The sequence below is a fragment of the Puma concolor genome, chromosome C2 (genome assembly GCF_028749965.1).
Source record: "Puma concolor isolate L17-30 chromosome C2, mPumCon1.1.hap2, whole genome shotgun sequence".
Lineage (NCBI taxonomy): Eukaryota > Metazoa > Chordata > Mammalia > Carnivora > Felidae > Puma > Puma concolor.
This window is the reverse complement of record NC_141675.1, coordinates 68,721,183-68,748,561: the sequence shown is the minus strand read 5'-3', so window position 1 is coordinate 68,748,561 and position 27,379 is coordinate 68,721,183. Positions and strand designations below refer to the sequence as shown.

Genomic DNA, 27,379 nt, shown 5'->3' with positions numbered 1-27,379 from the left:
TGGCTCAGTCAGTTAAGCACCTGAATTCAGCTCAAGTCATGATCTCATGGTTTGCCAGTTCGAGCCCCCCGTGTCAGGTTCCTCTACTGTCAGCTAGAACCTGCTTCAGATCCTCTGTACTTTTTTCTCTCTGCCTCTCCCCTGCCTATGCTGTGTCTCTCTCTCTCTCTCTCTCTCTCTCTCAATAATAAAATAAACATTAAAATTTTTTTAATTTACAAATATAAAATATCACTAGTGGCCTGAGAGCAATGAAATTTGACTAAATATAATCTAAATTGTATGCAAAATTAATCATTTAACAGTTGGAAGAAATCTGACTTTATGAATTATTAAGTCTTTCATTTGGGACTTACAGAGATAAATATATAAAATAGAAGAGTAAACATTTCCTGAAATAAAATGAATCAAAGGTATTCATTCATCAACCTTCAGAAATTAGTCTAGAAAAAAATGTTTTGCTATGTTTTTAATTCTTAATTTCCAATGTCCAGAAAGATTTTCTATTCATTCGTTTAATAATTCCAGTTTAGAAAGAAAAAAATGACACTACAATCAGCTTTTATTTTTATTTTTTTATTTTTTAAATTTTTTTTTCAACGTTTTTATTTATTTATGGGACAGACAGAGACAGAGCATGAACGGGGGAGGGGCAGAGAGAGAGGGAGACACAGAATCGGAAACAGGCTCCAGGCTCTGAGCCATCAGCCCAGAGCCTGACGCGGGGCTCGAACTCACGGACCGCGAGATCGTGACCTGGCTGAAGTCGGACGCTTAACCGACTGCGCCACCCAGGCGCCCCTACAATCAGCTTTTAGAAAAGGTCTACTCTCTATTTTTTCCAAACTGTCTATTCAATTTCATAGCTAATAGTTAAGAAGAGGATTGAATTGGGAACATGCGGAATTTGCAACAACTTTCAGAGAGAGCAATCAACATTTGGTGCCTTTATTACTTTCTTTCCACCTAAACTTGTGTATCTGACAAGGCTACATTTTATTGGCCTTTTAATGATATTCTGTAAAATTAGATTGAGTTAGCATATCTTCCAAACTCCCTAGTGGAACATATGTAAGCTTTGATTAGAAAATGAGACCTACTATGATTAGCAATAAAAAAAAAAAAAAAATTGGAGACAATTTAACTGGCGCATTTGAGGGCTCTTCCTTCCAAAAATTATTGGCCATGTTTCCTCCTATTTTGCATTATGGTATAAAGAGCCAATTACTATTTGCATGTAATTATTTCTGGATGAGAAAGACAAGACAAGGTAAAATTTTAGTCTACATTAGGATTAGCCAAATATCACCAGACAGATACAAACAGAATTTCTTCCTAACACTCCCATTTAAAGTGCTTACCAAAATTAATCTTACCTTATCAGTCATATTATTTAAGCTGAAATCGGAAGAATCCCTATTAGAAAACAAAGAAATGCATTTGGTCCACATGACAGCTATTAAAATCCACTGCTCATGTGAGAAATCTGTAATTCTTGATCTCTCCCCTATCCTTTACCCTCACATCTAGTCTATTACTAAGTTCTGTAGACTCAACCTCCAGAATGTTACAAATTCATCTTCTCTGTGTTTCTACTTCCATCAATATGAACCTTCAGTGATGATTAATTTTATGTGCCAACTTGGCTAGGCCATGCTGCCCAGTTGTTTGGTCAAACACAATCTACATGTTACTCTGAAGGCATTTTGTAGATGTGATTAACATTTACAATCAGTTAACTCTAAATTAAATCAGAATATTCTGGTACCATCGGTGGGCCTCATTCAATCAGTTGAAATCCTTAAGAGTAAAAACTGAGATTTCCTGAAAAACAAAAATGGAATTCTCCCTCAAGACTGTAATATAGAAGTCCTTCCTGAATTTTCAGCCTGCCCTACAAATTTCAGACTAAGACTGCAACATTAATTCTTCCCTGAGTTTCCAGACTGCTTGTCCTAAGGATTTTGGACTCACCAACCTCCACAATTGCATGAACCAATTCTTTAAAATCTATCATCTATCTATCTATTATCTATCTATCTATCTATCTATACATACATACATACATACATACATCCTATGGGTTCTATTTCTCTGGAGAAATATGACTGATACACTTAGGTCATTAAAATATCACATCATTTTTAATCTCTCCATTTCTTCCATTACCTCTGTAATCCTGTCGCCACGTAGCTGACAGAAATAGGAGATAAATGGATAGATAAATAGACAAACCATCAGACAGAATTATGTTATCCTGTGCTTAAAATCAGATTTCAAATGCACTGAAGATAACATCTTAACCCCTCTTCCTGGCCTCTAGGCCCTTGTCTATTTCTTCAGTCTCAACCAAGTTGCTTGCCTCCAATCCACTTAGCTACTGAAGGAAACAACAAATCTTCCTTCCTTCCTTTTCCTCCCTCCCTCCCTCTCTTTTCCCTCCCTCTCTTTCTTTCTTTCTTTCTTTCTTTCTTTCTTTCTTTCTTTCTTTCTTCCTTTCTCTTTCTCTCCCTTACTTCTAGACACTTTTAAAGATTGTAATTACATATTTATTTGGTTTGTTGTCTGCTTATTCTGGTTCTTCCCACTAAAGGGTAAGGTCCCCAAGAGTAGGATTGATAGTTACATTTTTGAGCATGGTGTTCCCAGTAGTTCTGGCATGTGGTAGGCACTAAGGCTTTGCTGAGTTAATAAACAGAATCAGTAATAATGGAATTAGTAGTTTAAACCTAAATAAGTATTTTTGAAGAAATTGCACCAATTTCTAATTCACAGATAAGAAAGTCAATGAAATTAACATGAGAATTCTACGAAATGCAGGAAGAAAAGCACATCACCCAACCCACAGGCATTAGCCATACAGCTGAGGTCTGAGTAGTGCAAAAGATTAACCATTTTTTTTATGAGATAAAATATATTTTGTTTCTGCTTCTCTTTCTTGGTTTGAAATAGAATCATTTTATTCACTTCAACTTAAACTGTATCCTTCTTTTATTCTACTCCTATCTGTGAAGGTACTACAGAAGTGGTCATTAATTTAGTTAAAAAAAAAAAAAACTCAGAATGGCCATAACCAGATTTATTGCTTACTAATTATGTCATTTACCATCTCTGGCAACTTTGGGGGAAAATTTATTTTTTCTGAACTTCAGAGTCCTTAACTGACAAATGGGGAAAATATTCACCTGGATGAGTGATCAGAAAAATTATAGAGAGAGCACCAAAGAAAAAAATGGAATCTTCCATAAATGCCCTTGGTCAGTATGGTAGAGTAAAAGAGAAAGGGTTTTGAAACAAGAAAGCCCTAGGTAAAACTACCAGCTCCCACAATTATGATGTATGTTGTGAAGATTAGAGTTAAACACCAAATATATAGAATGTCCGATGTGACGTGATTAGAAAATATCTTTGGGTTCCTAATGTCTTCTTGGCAAGGAAACATATTACAAATTAAACAATTCCAATAAATGCCTGTGTGGGATATACCTGCACCTCCACCACCAGCACCAAGTGGAACACGAGGCAGATCCTAGTTCCTCTAAGATCCTGGAATACGGCATAAAAGACCAAGTTGGTTTTTCTGGAAAAAGTAGTTAACAAATGTTATGAAAACACAGAAAAAGATACACAACCTAATGATCATACGGGATTTGGAAGGCAGAAGTGAAACTGTACCCTTAAGCAAAATTTGCAGATAGACAGGCAGATGGCAGAAAGGAGAATCATGGGGTTTCTCAGAGAGCTCCTGGAAATTGCTTGCTTGAGAGCTGCAGGTACCTGGTACTGTCACTGAAAGTTTTCTTTCCCTTCTGGTAGTTCTTAATTCCACGAATGTTAGCGAAAGCTTCCTTGACTTTTACAGCTCCAACATTTCCAATGAACATCTAAGCCTTTAATTCTTTCTATTGAAACTATTCCTACTTGGAATAGCTAGATTGCCTTCTAGTCTTCTTATTAAAACTTGTCTGATTAGAATAGATTGAAGGAAATACTAGAAAACCACCATATGTAATCTGAGCATTTGTTGTATTTTTTATTAGGATTATATCCATTACATACTAAATTGTATATTATAGTTAGCTCTAACTATTCCTAATTCTATTTCATCCTATTGTCCTTATAAATTTCCAAGTTGATGTCATTTCAGTATGCTTATAAATTCACAACGTTTTTTGTTGTCCATGAGATGAAAATGTTATAGTTTTGTGACTTTAGTAAGCAGACTGAATAAGCAGTGCAATCAAAGTTGGTGGTTGGCAAATCATGAAGGCCCTTATGGCGACCAGAGAAGGAGGAACATTTGTATCCTTTTCCTCTTCAACTGGAGTAACTCTTGTAAGTTTTAATTTGAACAAAATATTACACTGGAGTGGGGTATGGGAATGAATGTGTGCTCTACAGAACCATGTCTTATCAGTTCTCTGTCCTTTCTATGTGTGCCATCTCAATGTGTTGTACCTGCTCCATAGTTGTGTGTGTGTGTGTGTGTGTGTGTGTGTGGTATAAAGATCTATTTTTCTAAGAATAAGTTATTGCTACTAATAATCTAGATATTGGCAAATACAATGATTTCTGGCATTTGCTCTACTAAACATATAGTCTATAACACAATCAAGTACTTTAGTTTCATTATGTAGCAAAATAAAATATTACATGCTTTAGTGGGTACAAGGAAAATACTGAGCATGATCCTTTCTCTTACTTCTCTTTGGATCATATTTAAGTCAACAAGATATTTAGAGACACGGAAACACTAAAATGTGTCACACTGATAGCTAAAATAAAGATAAAACATATAGTGATAAAAGGAGAGAGGAACAAGTGCTAAAGTATTTAACATGGTCTCACAGAGAACCTAAGTTTTACTATTTTTCTTCCCTCATTGAAATAATTATTTCAATAATTATTTTTAAAGAAAATCAGAAGTTGATTCATATTAGTTTATAAATACTTACTCAACTGGTATTTTCATTCCCTTACAGATCTCCTGTTTATCTTCTCTGACTTACCTGATTAAAAGAACGACTCTCATGGAAGATCAGTGACTTTAGGATTAACCGATCAGTGACGCTTTTAGGTCTTAAGCCTACATCCCTAAATTCCCAGTCTAGTGATTCCTTCTCTATATGGTACTGTTAGGTATATAAAAACATTTCTCACCATGATATATGAGATTTAGTGGACAATTGTCCCTCTCCTTTTAACTGCACTCAAGATTTATGGAAACAGGAAAGGGTAGGCAATATTTTGGGACAAGGTAATGTTATTGATTCAGACAATAGGGTATATCTTTTTTTTTTTTTTTTTTCAGAAGTAGGGATAGACTTGGTGCCTCACACATGTAGTTTTGTGACCACTAGGGCTAGGAGATATAACTGTAAATGTACAATAAATGAAACTTAACAAGTCTTTATGAAAACTGAGTCTTTTAATTTCTGGCTATATTTGCATCAAAATATAAACAAATTTATTGGTTCTGTGCAAATTAGGAATAATTTGGATCAACATATGCAGCAATATCTAGTAGAAAGAATGTTGGTTTTAAAGAAACGATTCAAATTCCATTTCAATTCCCATTTCTGCTACATATTAACTTTTCCTAAATTTCAGTTCTCTTACTTGCATACAAGGGATAATAGATATTGGCAATATCTAACAATATTGCAATATTGTTAGAAGTGTTATAGATAGTACATGAAAATGTACAGCGTAGTGCTGGTACAAAGTAAACCTTTCTTGGTGGCACCTGTGTGGCTCAGTTGGCTTAGCGACTGACTTCAGCTTGGGTCACGATCTCACAGCTTGTGAGTTCGAGCCCTGCATCGGGCTCTGTGCTGACAGCTTGGAGCCTGGAGCCTGCTTCAGATTCTGTGTCTTCCTCTCTCTCTCTGCCCCTCCCCCACTCACATTCTGTCTCTGTCTCTCTCAAAAATAAATAAACATTTTAAAAATATTAAAAAAAACAAAGTAAATCTTCCTCTATGAGGAATATTGTTATTATTCTTATTCATAACATTATTAAATACATTATAAAACCACCACTCACTCTCAGATTGGCGATGTGTCTTGTTTTGCAAATAGGACATCAGTAATTTTTTCTCCCCTTACATAGAAAGAAACCTCAAACCTGAGAAACATTTTTATAAAATGTGCACACATGAATTTCTATTTTGATCCTAGCAGATTGAGTTTCAGACCAATTAGCCTGATAAAGTGAATGTTGTCAATTGAAAAATTTTAAACAAGTGTTTCAATGTCTAATTAAATTGCAGTGAACATTATCTGTCAAAGTGGGATATGTTCTTTGTTTCAATATTAACAAAATGAACTATTAAAAAAAAGGCTTGGATTGGAGTATATTAATTTTCTCTTTAATTTGGAAACTTTTTTGTTCCTTTTAGAAGGAGAAACTTTAAAATATGAAAGGGGGACATAATTATAAAGCTAATGTATATGTTTATTCATAAAAGAGTAATAAGGAATGTATATAATGATCAGCATTATAAAGATTTTGTACATCAGCCAATTCTTCAATCCTCTTTTGGAAATTTTACATTGTGTGAATTATAAAACTCTTTATTCAGACATAGATTCTTTTGTGCAAGTGGCTGCTATTAAAAATATTTTAAAAGCATTATGGTAATTCTTAATCACTAGTTATTTTTTCATAGTCTAAAGAAATCAGAGGCATTGATGATAGAATTAATGACAAGAGAAACAACGGTAGGATTTTAGCTCCATTCAGACCACCCACACCTTGCTAAAAGAAATAGTACAACCCTAACAAAGTAGTTATTATCCCAATCAAACACTGAACATGAGGTTCTATTAGTACATATATAGCTAACTCTAATTAAAACACCATGAAAACTGTATAATGAAATCACTTTATTATGAAATGTGTTGGGGGGCAGGGGGAGGGTTGGACTTCAATCTCTTAAAATTCTTAAAATCAAATGCATGTCCAGAATACATAGCTGGAAACCTGATCATAGGGTATCTGGGAAGTGTGTGTTTTTTAATAGTTCTGTCTAATATCATTGCTTGCCTAAGTGTAAACTAGTTCTAACATCTTTCAAAAGCAAAGTTGTGGGAGCTTATGTGTTTGAAAAGTACTTTTAATGGATTGCTTGCTTTGTTTGTCCTCGGCTCAAGGCAGAAGCATCCTGACATTTACATTGCTATTTTCCTGCTTTCAAGGATGCTAACAAAAAATTGTCTTGGCTTAGATTAGCTTGAAATTGTCCTCTGAACTTCTTCCAGGCCATTCCAACTATCTTGAAAAGGAATTCCTTTTTTATGTACCTGCTCCTACAGGTTTTATAAAGACACAAAGCCAGGGGCACCTGGATGGCTTAGTCGGTTAAGCCTCAGACTTCGGCTCAGGCTGTGATCTCATGGTTTGTGGGTTCCAACCCTGTGTTGGGCTCTGTGCTGACAGCTCAGAGCCTGGAGCCTGCTTTGGATTCTGTGTCTCCCTCTCTCTCTCTCTCCCCCTCCCCCACTCACACTCTGTGTCTCTCTCAAAAATAAATACACATTAAAGAAAATTTTAAAAAAGTTTTAAATAAGGACACAAAGCCACACACATGTACAAGCACATACACACACTATCTCTCAGCTTACAAATAGGTAGTGTTCGCCAAACTCCTGATTAAGGCCATTGTTTGGAACTAATGTGTATCTTCCCAAAGAAATAATATTATAAATGTAGGTGCTTACATAGCACCCAACAGGCTACTTAACCATGATATAGCTGAAATACCACACATTTAGAAAGAACAATGAGACAATATTACAGTATAACCAGTAGTTTTAAGTATAATAATTAGCCTTTAATTTATTTTGAATGATGGTGCTTGAGGATGTTCACTTTCCTAGAGCTCCGTTTCTGCAAAGCAGCCAGCATTAAACATTGGCTCATGCTTGTTTCTTTCTCAGTTCCCCACACCCTCAAATCAAAACCACTGCAATACAGATGCAATGGGTGGGGGCGCCTGGGTGGCTCAGTCGGTTAAGCGTCCGACTTCAGCTCAGGTCACGATCTCGCGGTCCGTGAGTTCGAGCCCCGCGTCGGGCTCTGGGCTGATGGCTCAGAGCCTCGGAGCCTGCTTCCGCTTCTGTGTCTCCCTCTCTCTCTGCCCCTCCCCCGTTCATGCTCTGTCTCTCTCTGTCCCAAAAATAAATAAAAAAAGTTGAAAAAAAATTAAAAAAAAAGTTTTTATTTATTTTTGAGACAGAGAGAGACAGAGCATGAACGGGGGAGGGGCAGAGAGAGAGGGAGACACAGAAGCGGAAGCAGGCTCCGAGGCTCTGAGCCATCAGCCCAGAGCCCGACGCGGGGCTCGAACTCACGGACCGCGAGATCGTGACCTGAGCTGAAGTCGGACGCTTAACCGACTGAGCCACCCAGGCGCCCCAAAACATTTTTAAAAATTAAAAAAAAAAATCACCCTATAATCCCATAAAACCACAGTTAACAGTACAGCAATGCACATGTCTGTCCATCTATATGTATGTATGCATATCTTATAATGGGGAAGGAGGGAAACCCTTATTAGCTTTTGCTGTTTAACTGCTGACTCTTTAAATATGTAGAGGCTAAACACGGGATTTTATCCAGATAACCTATTCCAGGATATGAATGGGACGTCATGCTAATATATTTCACATCTATACATTGCAGTTGCCTATTAATAGAAAACCTTTGCCAATCATATTTTTGCTGAGAGCAATTTTAACATCCCATGGTTTTCTATTGGTACACTGAAAGTTTAAAATCAAAGAACTTCCTATGTCCATGCAGCTTTGTACAGTCACTTAAAATAAAGGAGGCAGCACTAGTTAGTGCTTTCCCATTTTGAAGACTCTTCAGCCTGGTACAGGGGCAAGTGAAGAAACGAGGTATAGGGGCAGAATAGCAGCCTTAAGAACCAATGCCCTTTAAGGATTCCAAAAATTTGTGACAAGGCCAAAATCTGGGGAAGATTTTCTAAAATAAGTGAGAGGGGTGCCTGGGTGGCTCAGTTGGTTAAGCGTCTGACTTCAGCTCAGGTCATGATCTCACAGTTGGTGGGTTCGAGACCTGCGTCAGGCTCTGTGCTGACAGCTGAGAGCCCGGAGCTTGCTTCCGATTCTCCCTCTCTCTCTGCCCCTCTCCCACTCGTGCTCTGTTTGTCTCTGTCTCAAAAATAAATAAACATTAAAAAAATTAAAATAAGTGAGAAAGAATGCATATTCTATAAGATATTAAATTTCAAGCATGAAATAGCTGGTGCCAAATCTAAAAAAATGGTTCAAATTTCAATACTGGAAAGGGAGCATCTGCCCCCAAAAGACTTATGCCTATAATAGTGGTTCCTGAACACATAAAGAATGTGGCTTGAAAGAAGGCTTTCCTACTGGAAAAGGTTTGTCATTTAGAGTGTGTCCACATTTATTTTGGAAGCTAACACTATTCAAATACCATATTCACTCTTTTCAAAAACTGTATGTTTAATTCCATCCCTTCCCAAGATTTTTATTTTCTGCGGGATCTTACAATCCCTCAATATGCAAGCTTTTAGCAAATGTTTAAGGGAAAGGACTATATAATAAAAATTAAAAATGAAAGAAATCTTTTCACTGTAGTGTCCTTGAGGAAAGAGAACATGTGTTACTGAATTTTTAAATACTTATCCTTTGGTTAAGAGAGATAGGAGGAAGACGTTTTGGAATCCAGAACACTATCAAAATGGGAAGTAAAACCAGCAGAATGTTATAAAAGTTGTAATATTTGTATAACATTCTATATTTTGCAAATTATCTTCTCACATTTTATTTTCATTTCATCTAATTTAATCCTAGTATTTTATCTAAATTTATCCCAGTATTAATAGTCCTTTGAGGTTTTCTATTTTTGTTGAGAAACTGACCTTGAGACTTCCTAAAACAAATTTTCCTATTCAAAGCCCTTCCTACTTTTATAAATACTAAATTTTTTATAAATTCCAAACAATATCATTGTTGTGTGGTGTTCTTAGTTCTGAAAGCTATTCTGTGAAAAGTGAGCTGCTGATAGTAAAAGGCAGTATTAAAGTATATTGTATGGCAAAAGAGGAAAGGCAATTCAATGGAGAAAGGATAGACTTTTCAACAAATTGTGCTGGAACTACTGGACCTCCACATGCAAAAATAACATATCTGGGTATAGACCCTGCACTCTTCACAAAAACTAACTCAAAATTGATCATGATCTTTTGTAAAATATAAAACTACGAAACTCTTAGAAGACAACAGAGGAGAAAATCTGAATGATCTTGGGTTTGATGATGCATTTTTAGATACAACACCAAAAGCACAATCCATGAAAGAAAAATTGATAAATTAGATTTCATTAAAATTAAAACTTCTGCTTCACAGGAGAGGCTGATGAGAGAATAAGAAGACAGGCCACAATCTGGGGGGATATACTGCAATATACATATCTGATCAAGGACTTGTATCCAAAATATAAAAAGAACTCTTAAAACTCAACAATAAGAAGACAAAAACTTAAAAGGCAGGCAAAAGATTTGATAAGGCACTTTACCAAAGAAGATACACAGATGGAAAATAAGCATATGAAAAAATGCTCGAGGTCATATGTCCATAGAAAATTGCAATTAAAACAATGAGATACCAATACTCATCTATTAGAATGGCTAAAAACCACAATACTGACAACAAATGCTGGTGGAGCAACCAAAATCACATTCATTTGCTAAGGGGAAGGCAAAATGGTACACTCACTTTGGAAAACAGTTTGGCAAATTGTTATAAAGCTAAACATAAGCTTACCATTTGACCTAGCAATTCTGCTCCTTGGTATTTACCAAAATGAGTTGAAAGCGTACATTCACACAAAATCTGCACATGAATACATATAGCAGCTTTATTCATAATTGCCAAAATTTGAAAGAAACCAAGTGACCTTCAACAGGTGAATAGATAAGCAAACTGTGGTATATCCATACAATGAAACATTATCCAGTGATAAAAAATAAATTAATATGGAAAAGACTCAAATTCATATTGCTAAGTGAAAAAGCTAATCTGAAAAGGTTACATACTGTATGATCAACAATAAGGACATTCTGGAAGAGGCAAAACTGTGGAGACATGAAAAAGACCAGTGGTTGCCAGAGGCTCGGGGAGGAGGGAGTGAGAGATAAACAGGTAGAACATGTATTTTTAGGGTAGTAATGATTCTGTATGATACAATAATGTGGAAACACATCATCATACACTTGATCAAAACCCATAAAAATTAAAATACAAAGAGTAAACCCTAACATAGACTATGAACTTTAGTTAGTACTAATGCAACAAACGTACCACATGAGAGCAAGATATTAATTATAAGGAAAACTGTACCTTGTGGGTGAGAAGGGAACTGTGTGTGTGTGGGTGGGTGTGCGTGTGTGTGTGAGAAGTGTATGAAAACTGTACTTTCTGCTCAATTTTTCTCTAAATCTAAAACTGTTCTAAAAAGGACTATCATTTTTGGGTGGTGGGGGTGGGGAGATACATTGTATTAGAGAATGAATTGCTTCACTGGGTCAGACTACTTACTCTGCCTTTGGAGAATAATAACTACAGGGAGTTAAAAAGAATCCAACAACCAAACAGATGCCACTAACTCCCATCTCCAGACAATGCCAGTTCCCAGGAGCAGTGGAGCAGTAAAGGAAGTCATAGTAAAGGAAGAGGAGAGATGAAAGATTCAGAATTTTTAAGGAAATGCATAACGCTTTCCCTATTTAGGGGCAATGAGTCAAATTTTACATTGTGGGATTTTGATAGTAGATTTTTGAGATGCTTTGTGGTTTGTAATGTGCTTTCACTTACATGGTCCCTGATCATATATATTGTTTCATCTGCTCCCCACTGCCTACTAAGCTCCAAACCTCTGGCGCACTTTGCAGCTTTTCATTACGCCATCGCAGTCTATCACTGTATTGTTTCCTGCTTCCCTCCCTCAACATTAGAAGAATTCGCCTTGATTACAGAGGTGAGGCTTAATAATGTGACTATCCATTGAATCAGATTCTTAGAGCTCGCAGGGGCTTTTGAAATTATGATTATCAACCAATGATCATATAATTGCCCTAAGACCTCAGATACTGAGCGTCTGAACTAACTGGCTGGAGACACGGATGGAGAGGAGACATGGACACCGCTCATTCATGCTTCATCTGGCTAGGCCCAGGGGAATCCTAAACAACAATGTGAAGTAAGATTCTCAAAGCCACTCAGTCCCTAAATTCATTAATTCTTCCTTTATTTTTATTTTTTTTTAATTAAAAAAATTTTTAATGTTTATTTTTGAGACAGAGAGAGACAGCATGAACGGGGGAGGGTCAGAGAGAGAGGGAGACACAGAATTGGAAGCAGGCTCCAGGCTCTGAGCTGTCAGCACAGAGCCTGACGCGGGGCTTGAACCCACGGACTGTGAGATCATGACCCAAACCGAAGTCAGACGCTCAACCCACTGAGCCACCCAGGTGCCCCATTAATTCTTCCTTTAACACCACCTCCCAAATCACTCCTTTGCTCTTCATTCCTGATAGCAATATGCCAAATCGGGTTCTCATCACACCATGCTGTTCTTACACCCAGAATCTTCCTGAAGGTTTCTGTTCTCTTCCAACTCCAGGGCACCCTATCTGGAGCACCAGAGAAGTCTTCCTAATGATGCAGATTTCTTCATGGCCTTTTTTGTGTAAAAAATAAAATTCAAACCTCTCAACAGAAAATTCAAAGTACTCCACAAGTTGATTCCTTAATACCTCTCCATAATTATGATCCTAATAGCCATTGAAACGATCCCACTTCTTGTTCTCTACTCCCCAGTACACAATGCACAGCCTCTCCTTTGTGTCTTTCTTCACACCACCCTCTCCTAGAAACTCCCCCTTTCTTAGTCAGTTTGGGCTGCTATAACAGAATGTTACATACTAGGTGGCTTATAAACAACACAAAATTATTTCTTACATTTCTGGAGGATGGGAGGTATAAGATCAAAGTTCCGACAGTTGTGGCATCTGGTGAGGGTCCACTTCCAGGTCCACAGATATTCTGTCCTCACAAGGCAGAAAATGGCAAGGGAGCTCTGTGGAGTCTTTTATAAGGGCACTAATCCCTCATGACTTAGTCACCTCCCAAAGGTCCCACCACTGAATATCATCCCACTGAGGATCAGGCTTCAACATATAAATTTTGGGGGAACAAAAACATTCAGTCTATAGCCCTCCCTAATTTAATGGGCATCCTACAATTCCCTTAAAGCCCAGATAAATTTCCATCTTCCCCTAAAAAGTCTTTCTTGTCCACCACAAGATAATTTCTCTCTTCACTGAACCCTAACAGCACTTCTTGCCTGTAGTATTCATTGGGAAATTTGCATAAGTAGGCTCCAATTTTTTTGATTTATGATGTAGATAGTTTACCTCTTGACTCAAACTCCTTAAAGGTAAGGATCTTACATTGCCAGCTTCTAGCAGTATGCTTGCATAGAGAAATGTTCAATGAGCGTTTATTTATGAGAAAAACAACAAGTTTTACATGCAACATTGTAGGATTTCAAAATCTCTGAATCTTTTGATACCAAACTGTGGAGAAAATTGCTTCACATATTCCAAAAATAACGTTTCAGTGTTTAGCGATATTTTGGTGGAGGCAGTATCCTTTGGGACATGATCCAAATTCCAAATGAAATATTTAGCTTTATACAATGAACTTCTGTCAACAACTTTCTTAAAAAGCAAATTACTTTTGACTTCCTCCTTATATATTTGATGAGATTGTCATAACACCATCAGGTTTAAGAGTGAGATTCTTCTGTGAATAATATCTCTAAAGGTTATTTAACATTAGACAAAATGAACCCTGCTCACCAAATGTTCTTTTATACAATGTAATTAACAATTTTATCTTTACTCCATATGGCTATCATTTTAATCAATTTTTCCATTTTCTTAAACTGCATATGATGTTATCACACTGATTTTTTTACTTTGAACATTTTCTTGCCCATAAAGGAACAGCTTACAAGGATTGAGAGTAGAAATTTTGTTGTAATTTTAAAATTTTTCCTTCAAGAATATTTAGAAATATGAATTCTCTACCAAGAGAAAACATGAAGTAGGATGATGTTATATATTTCAGAAATGAAGTAAAAATGCATGACATCTTTGGATAAAGGTAAGTCAGATAACTCAAATCAAGGATATCTATTTGCATCTATCTATTGTAATCCGTTTGTTGTTGGCTTATTAATGGATCAATGGAGCCAAAGGGAATTATGGCATACATGTATTTCTTTAATAATTGCAGTAATAGTTTAAAATAATGCCAAAATACTGAACCACAAGCTTTCAAGTCTAAAGTTTCTTACATGAGTTAGCACATGAACATAATCAACATTTTGAGGCTTGCACACTGGGATACAGGTATGCTATAATATCACTATCTTAATCACTTTCTTAATCATTTTTATTATTTAAGGGGTAATACAAAGTTCTCTGGACAGATATCCCAGACCATAGGGGTCTTCTATATTGAGTGCAAGTGCCAAGAAAGGCAAATAGTGAAAGAGTCTACTATATCATAATATATAAAACTATATTCTTAATGTAGGATTTTTATTAATTTCTGAATTTTTCATAAATTTAAACTGAGGGAAATTTGTATATTCTAAAAATACAATGTGCCTATTCTGATTAAGACTTTTTAATAATGCTGAATTTAATAATGTGGTTTAATTGTTTCTTTAGCAGTTATTATATCTACCATAAGCTATATTTTATTTAGTTACCTTGTTCATTCTGTTTCCCCATCCCTACCTCGGGAATGTAACCTCATCAGAGCCAGTGTTATTAACTTCAGGCAACTGCTATGTCTCTGGTGCTTACAAATATCCATTGTAATAAATTAACATTGTCCACAGTCTTAGAATACACAATCATAATGTTAGCAGAAATGATATAAGGATTTTAAATGAGAATTTAAGTTTAAAATCATGAAGGGAAATCACCAAATATCAGAAGTAGGAAAGGTTTCTTATTTTAAACAGGTCTCATTCCACTATCTCATTTTATAGATGTAGAAATTGAGATGCAGAGAGATCAAGTGTTTGTCAGATCACAGAATTTTGGTAGTAAAGGGCACCTTAAATCTTGTATAGTCGAAATACTCAGGCTCTTAAAGTTACCTAGCCTATGCTTTAATACCTGCAGTGATAGGGATTTCACTACCCTATAAAAGCATCACATTTAGTGTTTTAAGAACACTACTTTTCAGAAATTTCTTTCTTATATGTAATTAAGATTTGTACTCCTATGTTTCAGTTCTCTAGTCTTAGTTATGTCCTTTGGTCATGTAGAATATGTACAGTCCAGGGTATTTTTAATTTATATTTATTTGTATATTATATATATATATATATATATGTGTGTGTGTGTGTGTGTGTGTGTATAATGTGTGTGTGTGTATAGTTATATACATATACAAACACACACACACAAACATAAATTGATATAGTGCAAAAGTGTAAATTTGAAGTCTTTTATTAATGAGTGTTCTGGGCCAAATATTTTTTCTGCCTCACTATTCCTCCAACACTTCTTTGTTTCTTGCCTTTTCTCACATACTCACATAAATACACACACACACACACACACACACACACACACACATATTAAATTGTTATAGACATACACACATCATATATGCATCTATTACACAGAAAGGTGTGTGTATTTATATTTTATGTCTTGTAGAAAAGTCAAAAACTTAATTAAGTGTGTAGGGGTGCCTGGGTGGCTCAGTTAAGCATCTGACTTCTTGATTTTGGCTTAGGTCATGATCTCACAGTTTGTGGGTTTGAGTTCCAGGTCAGGCTCTGCACTCATAGTGCAGACCCTGCTTGGGATTCTGTCTTTCTCCCTCTTGCTGCCCTTCCCCTGCTCATTCTCTCTCTCTCTCTCAACTTTAAATAAATAATAATATGTGAAACATGTTATAATTTTTTAAACTCCATTTTCCCTCTAAAAGCCAAAATTGAATCACCCTTCCATATCAAAATTTGTTTATTAAAATATTCACTAAAATTGTTAAAATGTTTCTAGGAATCATTCTATTGTGACCTCTAACCAATATCTCTGGTCCCCTGGCTGTTTCAAGATCCCTCTGAATCCCACTCTTCCCTGAATATTAAACTTATATATCTTTCTCTTAACAGGTAGCTTCTAAAATTAAACACAATACTCAAGATATGGTCTTACTAGGAAGAATACTATAGGCTTATCTTCTGATTCATTCAAAACATTTATTTTTCCCAACACAACCTATAATTCCATTTGGTTTTATAATAGCCATATCATATCTGACTCATACTGAGCTTAATGTCAAAAAAATTCTTAGTCATTTTCTATGTGATGCTGCTGAACCAATCTCCTTTATTCTATGCTCATACAGTCGAAACGTTATTTGGGGGAGAATGGTCCTGAAATTGCACATATGATAATTACTCATATAACTACATATAATAACTACATTAAAAAATAGTGTCAGTTCACAGAAGGTACATGTTCTGAAAGTTAAACAAAAATTTAATTGAGGGGCATAAACATATAGATGATAAACACATATCTTACCTATAAAAACCTGGTGGCACTTGCTCTACCAGGAAGCTTTTCTCCATGTCTTGGAGTATGTCATTCAGCATTCGGACACGGATTGGAATTCTCTCCTTGGGATCATTAGCAGGACGCATCTCATCTGACTGGAAGAGTTCAGCACTCTCCCGCAGGCGTGAGGCCAAGGCTAGCAGTTGATGAGTGTAGGGTTGATCACCTGGTGAAAATAAATGAGTTCATCTCAGAAGAGACATCCTCAAAGGAGCAAAATAAGCACTTTGCAATCATGATGTCAAAAAGGAAGATTCAACATCAGTTAAATTTTTATAATGTATTAATTCCACCAAAAATATTCTGTCTAAACATTATATTCTATGAAGAGTATTAAATTTATTGCTACCATTACTATTACTAATAATAATTACTACTATTGGGACACCTAGGTGGCTCAGTTGGTTAAGAATCCAACTCTTGGTTTTAGCTCAAGTCATGATCTCACGGGTTTGTGGGATAGAGCCCACATCAGACTCTGTGCTGATAGCACACAGCCTGCTTGGGATTTTCTCCCTCTCTCTCTGCCCCTCCCCACCTCTCTCACAAAATAAATATATGAACTTAAAAAAATAATAATTACTACTACTAATAATACTAGTGAATAGGTATTGGTTATTGAGAGACAGCTACTATGTTCCAGGCATGATATTGAGCACTTGACATATTTTTCTCATTTAATATTCACCAAAGTTTGCATTGTCATGTCTATTTCATGGAAGCTGAGAGTTAATTCAGACAAGCAAATGGTCCTAGTTCATTAAGCAAGTAAATGACAGGCCAGAATTAGAAGCCTGATCTTTCTGACTCAAACATTCATGCTCTTCATGTAGTATTCTATATTTCTGGGGGAAAAGTGATTTTTAAAAAAAGTTATCTCTTCTGAGAACAAGAGATATGTTCCTGTATATTGTTATGCATCTATGGGCTCTTTTTGCTTTTCTAAAAGTTTCCTGTAATTTGAAGTTGAAATACATCTTTGATTTGAAAATACTATCCTATGTAGTATTTGTCTTGTTTTGCTTGGGGGATGATTTTTGTTTTTTGTAGTTTGTTTCTATTTGTGTAATTTACTGGAAGTCATTTTGATATGAATGGTGTTACTAAACATAGGACATTCCTTTAACTAAGAGTAAGACAGAATTTGTATAGTGATAATGGCCACCAGACTCTAGAGCCAGACTACCTGAGTTCAAATCCCTGCTATACCACTTAGTAGCTGTGTGATGTTGGGGTAAGTTACTGAGCCTCAGCATCCTAATCTATAAAATGAACAAAATAAACATCTGCTTCGTAGGTTTTTTTTATGAAGGTTAAATGATTAATACTTATAAATTGTTATAAAAAATATTCTTCTATAGGTAAGCATTTCCCAGCTGATGTGACTTAACATCTTGTTTAAAAAGCATTCCTTTATTGTACCATGAGAAGTGCATTTTCTTCTCATCTTCTTCCTGATATTCCCCGCCATTTGAGTCAGTCTCTGGGTGAGGCAACAGTTAGTGGTGGTGTTAGTTCTCAGGAGACTCCAGCAAGGTCAAAAACTCAATACAGAGAATTATGTCATGTCAAGGTGATGAAATGAACATGGACCTGATAAATTGAAACTGGCTGTCTTGAGAGCATGGCATTGAGGTAAGCAGATGGAGAGATGAAGAGGCCATATGGGACTTTCACTTGGGAAAATTTCAGGCAAAAGGGAAAGATCACAAAGGGACTCTTTCCAAGTGAAGTTCAAGTGTTACCAGCTCCCCAAACACCTGGTCTTCATGAAAATGAAGATTCCTACACCTGCTAAATCTCTCTAGGAGTAGAGCCAGGAATCTCCATGCTACCCAGATTATTACACACATTTTAAAGTTTAAGAAGTACTGTAGAGAGGTGATGTGGTAAGAAAAGAAAAACTAGGTTAGAATTATAGCTTGATATATAAAATATGTCTGTCATAGAATTACCAACCCAATACAGTGATCTTTGTTGTCTTTCACCTTCATTTGATGGGGACTATTTCATATGCTAATTTCTTTAGAGGAGAGCATGGTTCTTACACTCAGCAATTATTTACTAAATAAATAAAGGAGATTAAATAACGTACTTTTGGAAAAAAAATCCAGTAGCAAAAGAAAATTCTGTAGAGATAAGTTGTTTTCATGAGAGCTATAAAGTATAGCCACATTTATAAACTTTCTGTTCACTGAAATTAACAACATGAATAAACTCATTTGTAGGAGTTCACAGGTTTTGGCATTTGGATGTTTTCAAAGTACATTATATACTCATTAATTACCTTATTTGATATCACAAGAAAACTTGAGGTTGAGAGGAGAAAGTTTTGCTCAGTGAGGACATTTAGCACCCTAAATCACAATTATAAAAATAATGCCATTTTATAAAGATACTATTTATCCTAAAATATGATGGTTTACTGAAGTTAATGTATGGTGAACTTACAGGAAATATCTTTGTACAGGGAAAAAAAATAAGACGAAAAAAGCACATTTAGATTACATTGGAATTGAAAGACTGAACAACAGAAAAAACAAGTTCAACATCCTTGAGAGTCCTTCCATTTAAGAAAGAAAAATCTGTTCTGATCTAACATACACTACAGAATTGAAGACATTACTACTGAATCAAGGGAGACAAATTGTACCATTCTACCTTATTTAGCTTTAAATGAATTTATCTTTCTTAGTGGTGAGGATGTAGAGAACTGACAGCTTTAAGAACTTTCTTGTTCCAGAAAGAACCCTGATAGTGGAAACCTGCCATCTACACCACACCCTATACATCACTTCAAGGGTATAAGGTTAAAAATTGAAAAGAGGCTTTATTTTCAATGTTCACTCAATCATTTGTATACATAACTGATTCTTAATAGCCATTTTAATGCCAATTAGAACTTGTCTATTTAAATAAGAAAGTAATACCACCAAATCGAAGTCAGCTGTGACCCCACATATTCCTGTTAGAATGTCAGCTCTGTGAAGGAAGAGATTATGGTCTAATAGTTTTGTTCACTACCATTTACTCAGACAAAAACTATGTCTGGCATAGCATGAATTATCTACTGATCACAGCACCATAATATCTGTAATATTTTTATCCTTATCTGCCTTGTCTCTCTCCTTTCTTTGACTGGAAAGAACCCCGCACGATGTTTTATCTCTTTGTATCTCCAGATGCTAGCACAATACCTGAGATATGGTAGTCATTTATTAAAAATTTTGTTGAGAGAATTTTGAATTATAAGATAATGTTTAGAGATATTTCCTGAATAATGCCTAAAAAGTCACTTAGGGAAATGTTTTGCATATAATGAGCATCAACTAATGTTGCTAAAAATCAATAAGAGTTGCAAAGGAAAAGAAAAGAAACTACTTCAGGGTAATGATAAGTTAAATTAAACCAAATTGAATTAAAATATGGCCTGCCAATAACCCATAAAAACTAAGAATATATGTATAAAACTTCATTTAAGGCACAGTGAATGTCAGAGAAGAGAGGACTAATTGAAGCTCTTCACAGTTCAGGTTTAATAAGTAGTAAGTCCATTTGACCAAAGAAAATGAACTGGGAGTTAGAGATTTCTCTTAGAGAAAGTTAATACAATTATCTTGAAGCTTTATGCGCATGGAGTCTCAAGACCAAGGTCTTGGTATCAAAAACCAGGTAAGAGCCTCATCTACTTAATTACTATCAATGTAAGTTTGAATAGATTACTTAATATTACTGTCTTTTAGCTTCCTTGGGGGAAAATGCAGAAATGGTCATTTCACTCTCCAAGCATATAAATAACTATATAAATGGAAGTTACTATTATCAGAGTACACAATCTTAAGTATAAATTACTACCAATGCATTTTTTAAAGACATGCCCCAAAATACCATAACTAATGATTTTATTCTCAGAGATGCTACTTTTCACTTACTCAAATTTTCTCCACACTGTATAACACTCCTCCTTGCATACACATCTATAAAGATTTGCAATGTTATTTTGTGGTGCCTATTAATCTGGAGCCATTTTTTTTTCTTTCCATGGGCTGGATCTCAAACTTCTGAATAACAGGAAAAGAGATAATGTAAAGGATAAAGGAATCCAGGCGCCTGGGTGGCTCAGTCCGTTAAGCATCAGACTTTGACTCAGGTCATGATCTCACTGTTTGTGAGTTGGAGCCCTGCGTGGGGCTCCTTGCTGTCAGCACAGAGCCCACTTTGGTCTTCTGTTACCCACTCTCTGTCTCTCCCCCACTCCTGCTCATGCTCTCTCTCTCTCTCAAAAATACATAAAAACATTAAAAAAAAGGGTAAAGGAACTAAACAGCCAACCTTCAAAATGATCCTTTTACATATTTGCTTCTGTTGAAAAGCCAACCATTAAGTTTTTTATAGCATAGTAGAACATATCAATTTGTGATGAATATTGAAAATCAACCTTAATATAATACAAAATAATGGAGACTGCTTAGTGAAATTATCTTGATATTATTCAAGAAACAATTGAAATGCACTTCTAAATTTCAAACAGAAACAATGCATTTTTCCTCTGTCTCAAAGTAAAATACAAATGTATTTTCAGTAAATAACTTACTGAGTCCTATTTTGTGTTCTGTCCTATAAGTACTGGGAGAAAGGGAAAGACATAAGGTTAAATCACTAACCTTAATAGATTCCTAACCTAGTTAGAAATAATCCACAAATGAAGAATAAATAAGGATCAAATAAAATAAATCCTCATGAGGATAACTGAAGAGCTTATTGTATACAAAAATATTCTAAGTAAATCCAGGAAAGAAGTGAAACTTGAGAGACAGAAATTGCCCAGAAATCAAGGTCATCTAAAATGGAACTCTTGGAAGTTCTGGGACTCTCCCTATATTAAAGCTGTTGAGGGTGTTCCATCCGTAAACAAAAATATTAATTGCTACTAATTAATCCCTTCCTATTCCCCCAGTCCTCAGCCTTCTGGAAGATGAATCTATCTCTAACTTTAACCCTTTCATTTTTCCATCTTGCTATACAAAGAACAGAGCTGGATATTATAAGCAGTAGTGATATTAATTGGAGAGGAGAGAAGAAGGTGGGAGGGAGAGAGGGAAGGAAGGAGGAAGTACAAGTCAGTGGATACTGAGACATTATTGAGATCTACAGAGGCCAGTTCAGGACAGGCTCTAGAACACACTGAAGGAAACATATTCCTACTCCTGCCTTTTAGCCAATCATCACATTGCAGCATTCTCCCCTTCAAGCCATCTGGGAAGCAGTGTGGTATAGTGAAAAGGGCAGGGGCTTTGGAATCTGACAGAGCCATATTCAAGCCCTAAACCAACCACTTAAAGGTACACACCTAAGTAAGACACAACCCCTCCACCCCTTGCCCTCCACACAGTTTCTTAATCTCTAAATTGCTCTTAACAATATCCAGTTCAGCTCATGTGGCTAGAGTAAGGTTAAATGTCACAATGGACATAAGACACTTAGCACATTACCTGGGGCTTTGTGGCGTGACCTCTCAAGTGCCACGGTGTCCTCAGAAAACTTGTTCCTCCTGAGGACCGTTGGTACAGGATGCTAAAACACCTTCTAACAGATCAGAAGCTTACAGGCACTTCATACACGTCTTTTCCATAAGGTCTCTTAGACTTCTGGGTTGCCCCACTGAATCTGTATGTTCTCACCTGCCAGAGCCTGGAAAATGCACTAACTACCTCTTCTCCCACTTCATATCTTGATGAGTTTCATCTTGGCATAAACTCAGATGTGTTAAGTCTGTTCTACAACCTCCTGCACAAATATATAGCTGTCTTATTTTAAAGAATGATTTTACTACTTACTATTGTGGCCTCTATTCAGAGTTTTATACTCCAAAAAAGTTTTAAATTTTTATTTCCATTTTTCTATCTTTTGGTTGTATTTTGTGACTGTATTTTTAAAGACTCACACAGTTTCATCTTCAAAAAGAGTGAAATGTACTGGTCATACTCTAAAACTACATTTTTATATCAAACAAACATAGCTTTTTACTATGTATTTCACAGAACCTATTCTTCTATGGATGAGCTTATGACAGTTTTAAAGGTGCTAATAACTGCACAATCATGGCTTAGACTTCACTGATTTATAGTGACAAGGAAAAGTATGATTTATGTTCCACATAACACAGTGGCTAAAAGAAGAAGATTATTTGGGGGGAAAAATGTATGTTACTTAATGTCATCTTAAAAATATCTTGTGGCATCACTAAAGAGAACAAAAGAAATTACCAATACGATTTCAGCCAGAGGAAACAACAGTCCTTTATTATCCTACATTTTCTATTCTTCATGCTGGTTTCTTTAGTATGAATCACAGTGAATCATCTCAGCTGGTTATTTAAAGAAGTTAAACAAAAACAAAAACAAAACAAAACAAAAAAACAAACAGGTAGAGAATGAAGTGTAGGAGCTAGTGCACTGTTGATAAATAGTCTAACACTGATTTTACAATGCACTGATAAATGGATATTATTTAAAAATGCAATATGCCAGGAGGCAGTGGCTAGTTATGTCTAAACTAAATACAATAGAAATCTTTTTTTTTTTTTTTTTGCAAAAGTGCCGAAGTGGCATGCTTACAAGAATCAGATTGACCGCTTTGAAAACACTGGCAACACATTCTGAAGATTTTCTTATATTCTAAATATTACCCAGTGATCCAGATAGCCAAAAACAGATGCAAATCTATCAAGACTTGGAACATATTGCGTGGAATGAGTTGTCCCAACAGCATATGTCAGCCTGGTGCCAAGATTGAACCAGGAGCTACTTTCATGGCCATAGATGCTGCCACTGTGTTGTGTTTGCAACTACATGATCTGGTTATTGGTTGCTTTGGAAGAGTGAACAAAGACTTCCTAGAAGGAATTAAATTCATGTGTGGTTTATTTTTTATCAGTCTCCTCCTGAGGCAGAAAGTTGGAGTTGTACATTTAATTACACATGTGTGTTTAATTATGTTTTGGCTAAACCGAGAAAATGAAAAAAAAAAAAAAAACTTTAATGAAATTAATCAGTATGAGGGGAAAGGTACTTTATGTTCTATTATAAGCCAACATTAAAAGTGTCTTTAGGAGCACCTGGGTGGCTCAGTCAGCTGAGCACTCAACTGTTTATTTTGGCTCAGGTCATGATCTCACAGTTTGTGAGTTTGAGCCCTGCATCAGGCTCTGTCTGCACTTACAGTGCAGAGCCTACTTGGGATTCTCTCCTTCCCCCTCTCTCTGCCCATCTCCCACTTGCATACATACACACTCTTCCTCTCTCTCTCAAAATAAGTAAATACTTTTAAAAAAATCTTTAAAAAAACTACTTTAAAATTGTTGCCAGAGAGGCAACACTCATAGAAAAATGGATTGTCGTACTATCCTGTCATGGGCACAGGGTTTTGTCCTAAAAATATACTTAAGGAAAAAAATTCACAATACATTCAGCTATTACTAGGATGGGAAAGTAGGAAGATGATAGGAAGTCATTACCATATTTCAATCAATGTAATAACACATATAAAACAGGTATTGGGGAGCCTGGGTGGCTCAGTCGGTTTAGTGTCTGACTTCGGCTCAGGTCATGATCTCACGGTTTGTGGGCTTAAGCCCCTCATCAGGCTCTGTGCTGACAGCTCAGAGCCTGGACCCTGCTTTGGATTCTGTGTCTCCCTCTCTGTCTGCTCCTCCCCCATTTGCACTCTGTCTCTCTCACAAAAATAAATAAACATAATAAAAAATGTTTAATATAGGTACTAAAAAGAAAACTTTAAACCAAATTTGAATGAAGTATTCAGGGTAATGAAGGACATGATGACAAAGGGAAGCTGGTTTAAGGAGACAAACACTGATAATACAGAGACAACCAGATTTTGTTGCAGATTACCCTATTAAGAACTCCTGGTTTGAACAAGATTTGGAATGTCAATAAATGAAATATAATATTTAATATAGTTGCATAGTCAGAGTCCATACAAAAATACACTGGGGATTGATATTAAACATAGTTTTAGGAAATTGTACCCAATGGATGGCCAATCTCTTACTGAATTTCTCTCAGTTTGAGCAAACAAGGTAAGCTATTTCTGAGAGAATGCTTTTGAGTTTAAGTCCTTGTCACACAAAACAGTTAGTTCCAGAAATGCAAGTTTGGGTCAAACCACTAGATATCTAACATGATTCAGAATTTCCATGGGAACTAAATCTTTTCTTGGAATTATTTGGATTTTAGATGGATGGATTTGGAATTTTTTCAGGAGGGCACAGGGCCAGGTTGCTAGTATGCCCACACTTTACTATCTATAGGCCGGACAAAAGCTGGAATTGATGCTAACTAAAACCAAAATTGGAGACCGATAGGCTGAGGCCAAAAATCACACAAGTTATTTATTTCTTTAAGTTTTATTTATTTATTTTGAGAGAGAAAGTGAGTATGATCAGGGGAGGGGCCAAGAGAAAGTACGAGAGAAGCCCAAGCAGGCTCTCCACTGTCAGCACAGAGCCTGACACAGGGCTTGAACCCACAAACCATGAGATCATGACCTGAGCTGAAATCAAGAGTTGGACGCTTAACCAACTGGGCCACACAGGTGACCCATGCAATTTATAAAGCGTATACTTATTTTTTTTTTCCTTTTGGGACATTCATCATAAATTACTCAGAAAGAAGAAACGACATCAGATGGATCTCAATTACTTGTGACTGTAGAAAAGAACCAAAATGACAACTGAATATAATGAAACTACAGATATAGCGGAACAGTCTGTGCTTGCCTCGGTCACATCATCACCTTGAAATACTAACCCTCCTTCCACAATGAAGTGATTGCTGCTAATGAATTATCAGAGCTAATAAAAAAATTAAAAAGTCAGCTAAGTTACCATTGTCAGTTTCTCAAGGAACAGGAGGAAATTCTGCCAACAACCATTTTACCTTTAGTGAGACAATCAGGAAGTGGCAACAAGCCACACAGATCGAAATTGTTTCCTGCTGAGTCTGGCTTTCACTAAATAAATGTGTACATAGCCAGATCAAATGGAAATGACTTTTACTTTGTTTTGCCATTTGTAGTTTTTGCGATAATAATTAACATCCAGAATTCCAACAAAGAAAAATAGCAGATATTAACAGAAATCATCAGAATTACATAGCCATTGTTATTTTGAGGTGGTGTTTAAAACATTAAAAAGTAGAGAGAGTGAGAAAGAGTAAATTTAGTAAGGTTATTAAGTGCATACTCCTTAGTCTGCTTCTAGGTTCAAGGGTATGGTTGTACTCATTTATTCTTGACACCTGCCTTTGCCCCCTGCAAACTAGTACCAGTGTCTTATGTGTGCAATTTTTTTGGACATACTTTTATTTGCCACAAGTACAGCTGAAGCATATCAGTAATCTTATCAGTCACTATTTACACTACATCTCTATGTAACCACATATAAATATTCATTCTCTAACTATTATGTGTTTGGCATTGACCAAATATTAAGAGCCAAGGTCACTCAGTCAAAATGAGCTTTCAAGACCATCCAATAAATCAACTCAAACAAATTATTCACTGGTAAATTATCCTTCTTTCTGGTGGTTGTGAGAACAGTAGAGAATGGTCTGCTGCTACTGTAAACTAGAGTAATAAATAAACAAGATGGCTGGTTGTCAAGGGGTAAAATTACACCGTTGAAAATGCAATTGGGTTTCAGAGACCTTTATACGTAAACTTTTTGCAGTAGGGAGAAACAAAATTTTATAGTTTAGCCTTGAAGGTCACTTTTTTGTAATAACTGTGATTGAGAACTTAAGACTAATCACTGCTAGTTGTCATAACAAAATAAAAATATATATAAACAATTAAAGTTTGTACTAAGCAGTAAAATTAGATGTCATTTAACGTGTAGCACATTACTCTATTTTACAAATAAGGTTATAACTAAAGTAGTTAAAATAGAACGGTTACATCAAATTGCCCACAATTTAGCAAACATTCGAATGGTCTTTTACTTTAATACAGAACAAATAATTTTGAATCATGATGACTAAAAGATAAAAATGTATAGCTTAAAGGTGACAAATTGCATCACTTTGATCAAATATTTATACTCAGGTCATAACAAAAGAATTTTATTCCTATATATCTATGTTCTTGACACATTTCGTTTTGTTTTGTTTTGTGTTTTTACTATGGGTATATCTTAAGTCTGGCCCACATTTTTCTGAGTGAAAGTAGCAAGGAAACCCAAGGAGTTTCACATCAAAAGAAACAAAACTCAAAAAAAACCAATAACCAAAGAAAAAGTTCTTTACCTCTAGCAGAAGCAGACCAATATACCAGCAAGAAGCCAAAATACTCCTGGCTCATCTGACTGAGCAACTTGATTTTGGGAGCTGTTCATCTAGACTTGGTAGCATCAGGCTGCAGTGGAAATCTTTGTAGAACGACTGTAGCTTCCCCCCAACCCCGTTGTACTGACATGCTTCAGATATAACTATTAAAGAAAGGATTATTAACCTGGCCTATTTTCAGAATATTTTCTGTACCCTCTTCCTTTAACCTAAAACCTGGCTCTTCCATAATGATACTGCTTCGGCCCCAGCCCTCCTAGGTGTGGTTCCTTCTCTCTTACGCTTTGTACCACTAGCCCTAGAAAAACA

At 35.9% G+C, this 27,379-nt stretch overlaps 1 protein-coding gene across 8 annotated transcripts in view; it reads right to left on the bottom strand.

Moving 5' to 3' along the window:
- Positions 1-27,379, bottom strand: part of NAALADL2 (N-acetylated alpha-linked acidic dipeptidase like 2) — a 1,363,282-nt gene that overhangs the window by 37,798 nt on the left and 1,298,105 nt on the right. For all 8 annotated transcript variants that reach the window (XM_086674748.1, XM_086674747.1, XM_086674749.1 and 5 more), the window contains one exon: positions 16,677-16,875. In XM_086674748.1, coding sequence (XP_086530874.1) covers positions 16,677-16,875 — 199 coding nt within the window. The remainder of the gene's footprint in view (positions 1-16,676; positions 16,876-27,379) is intronic.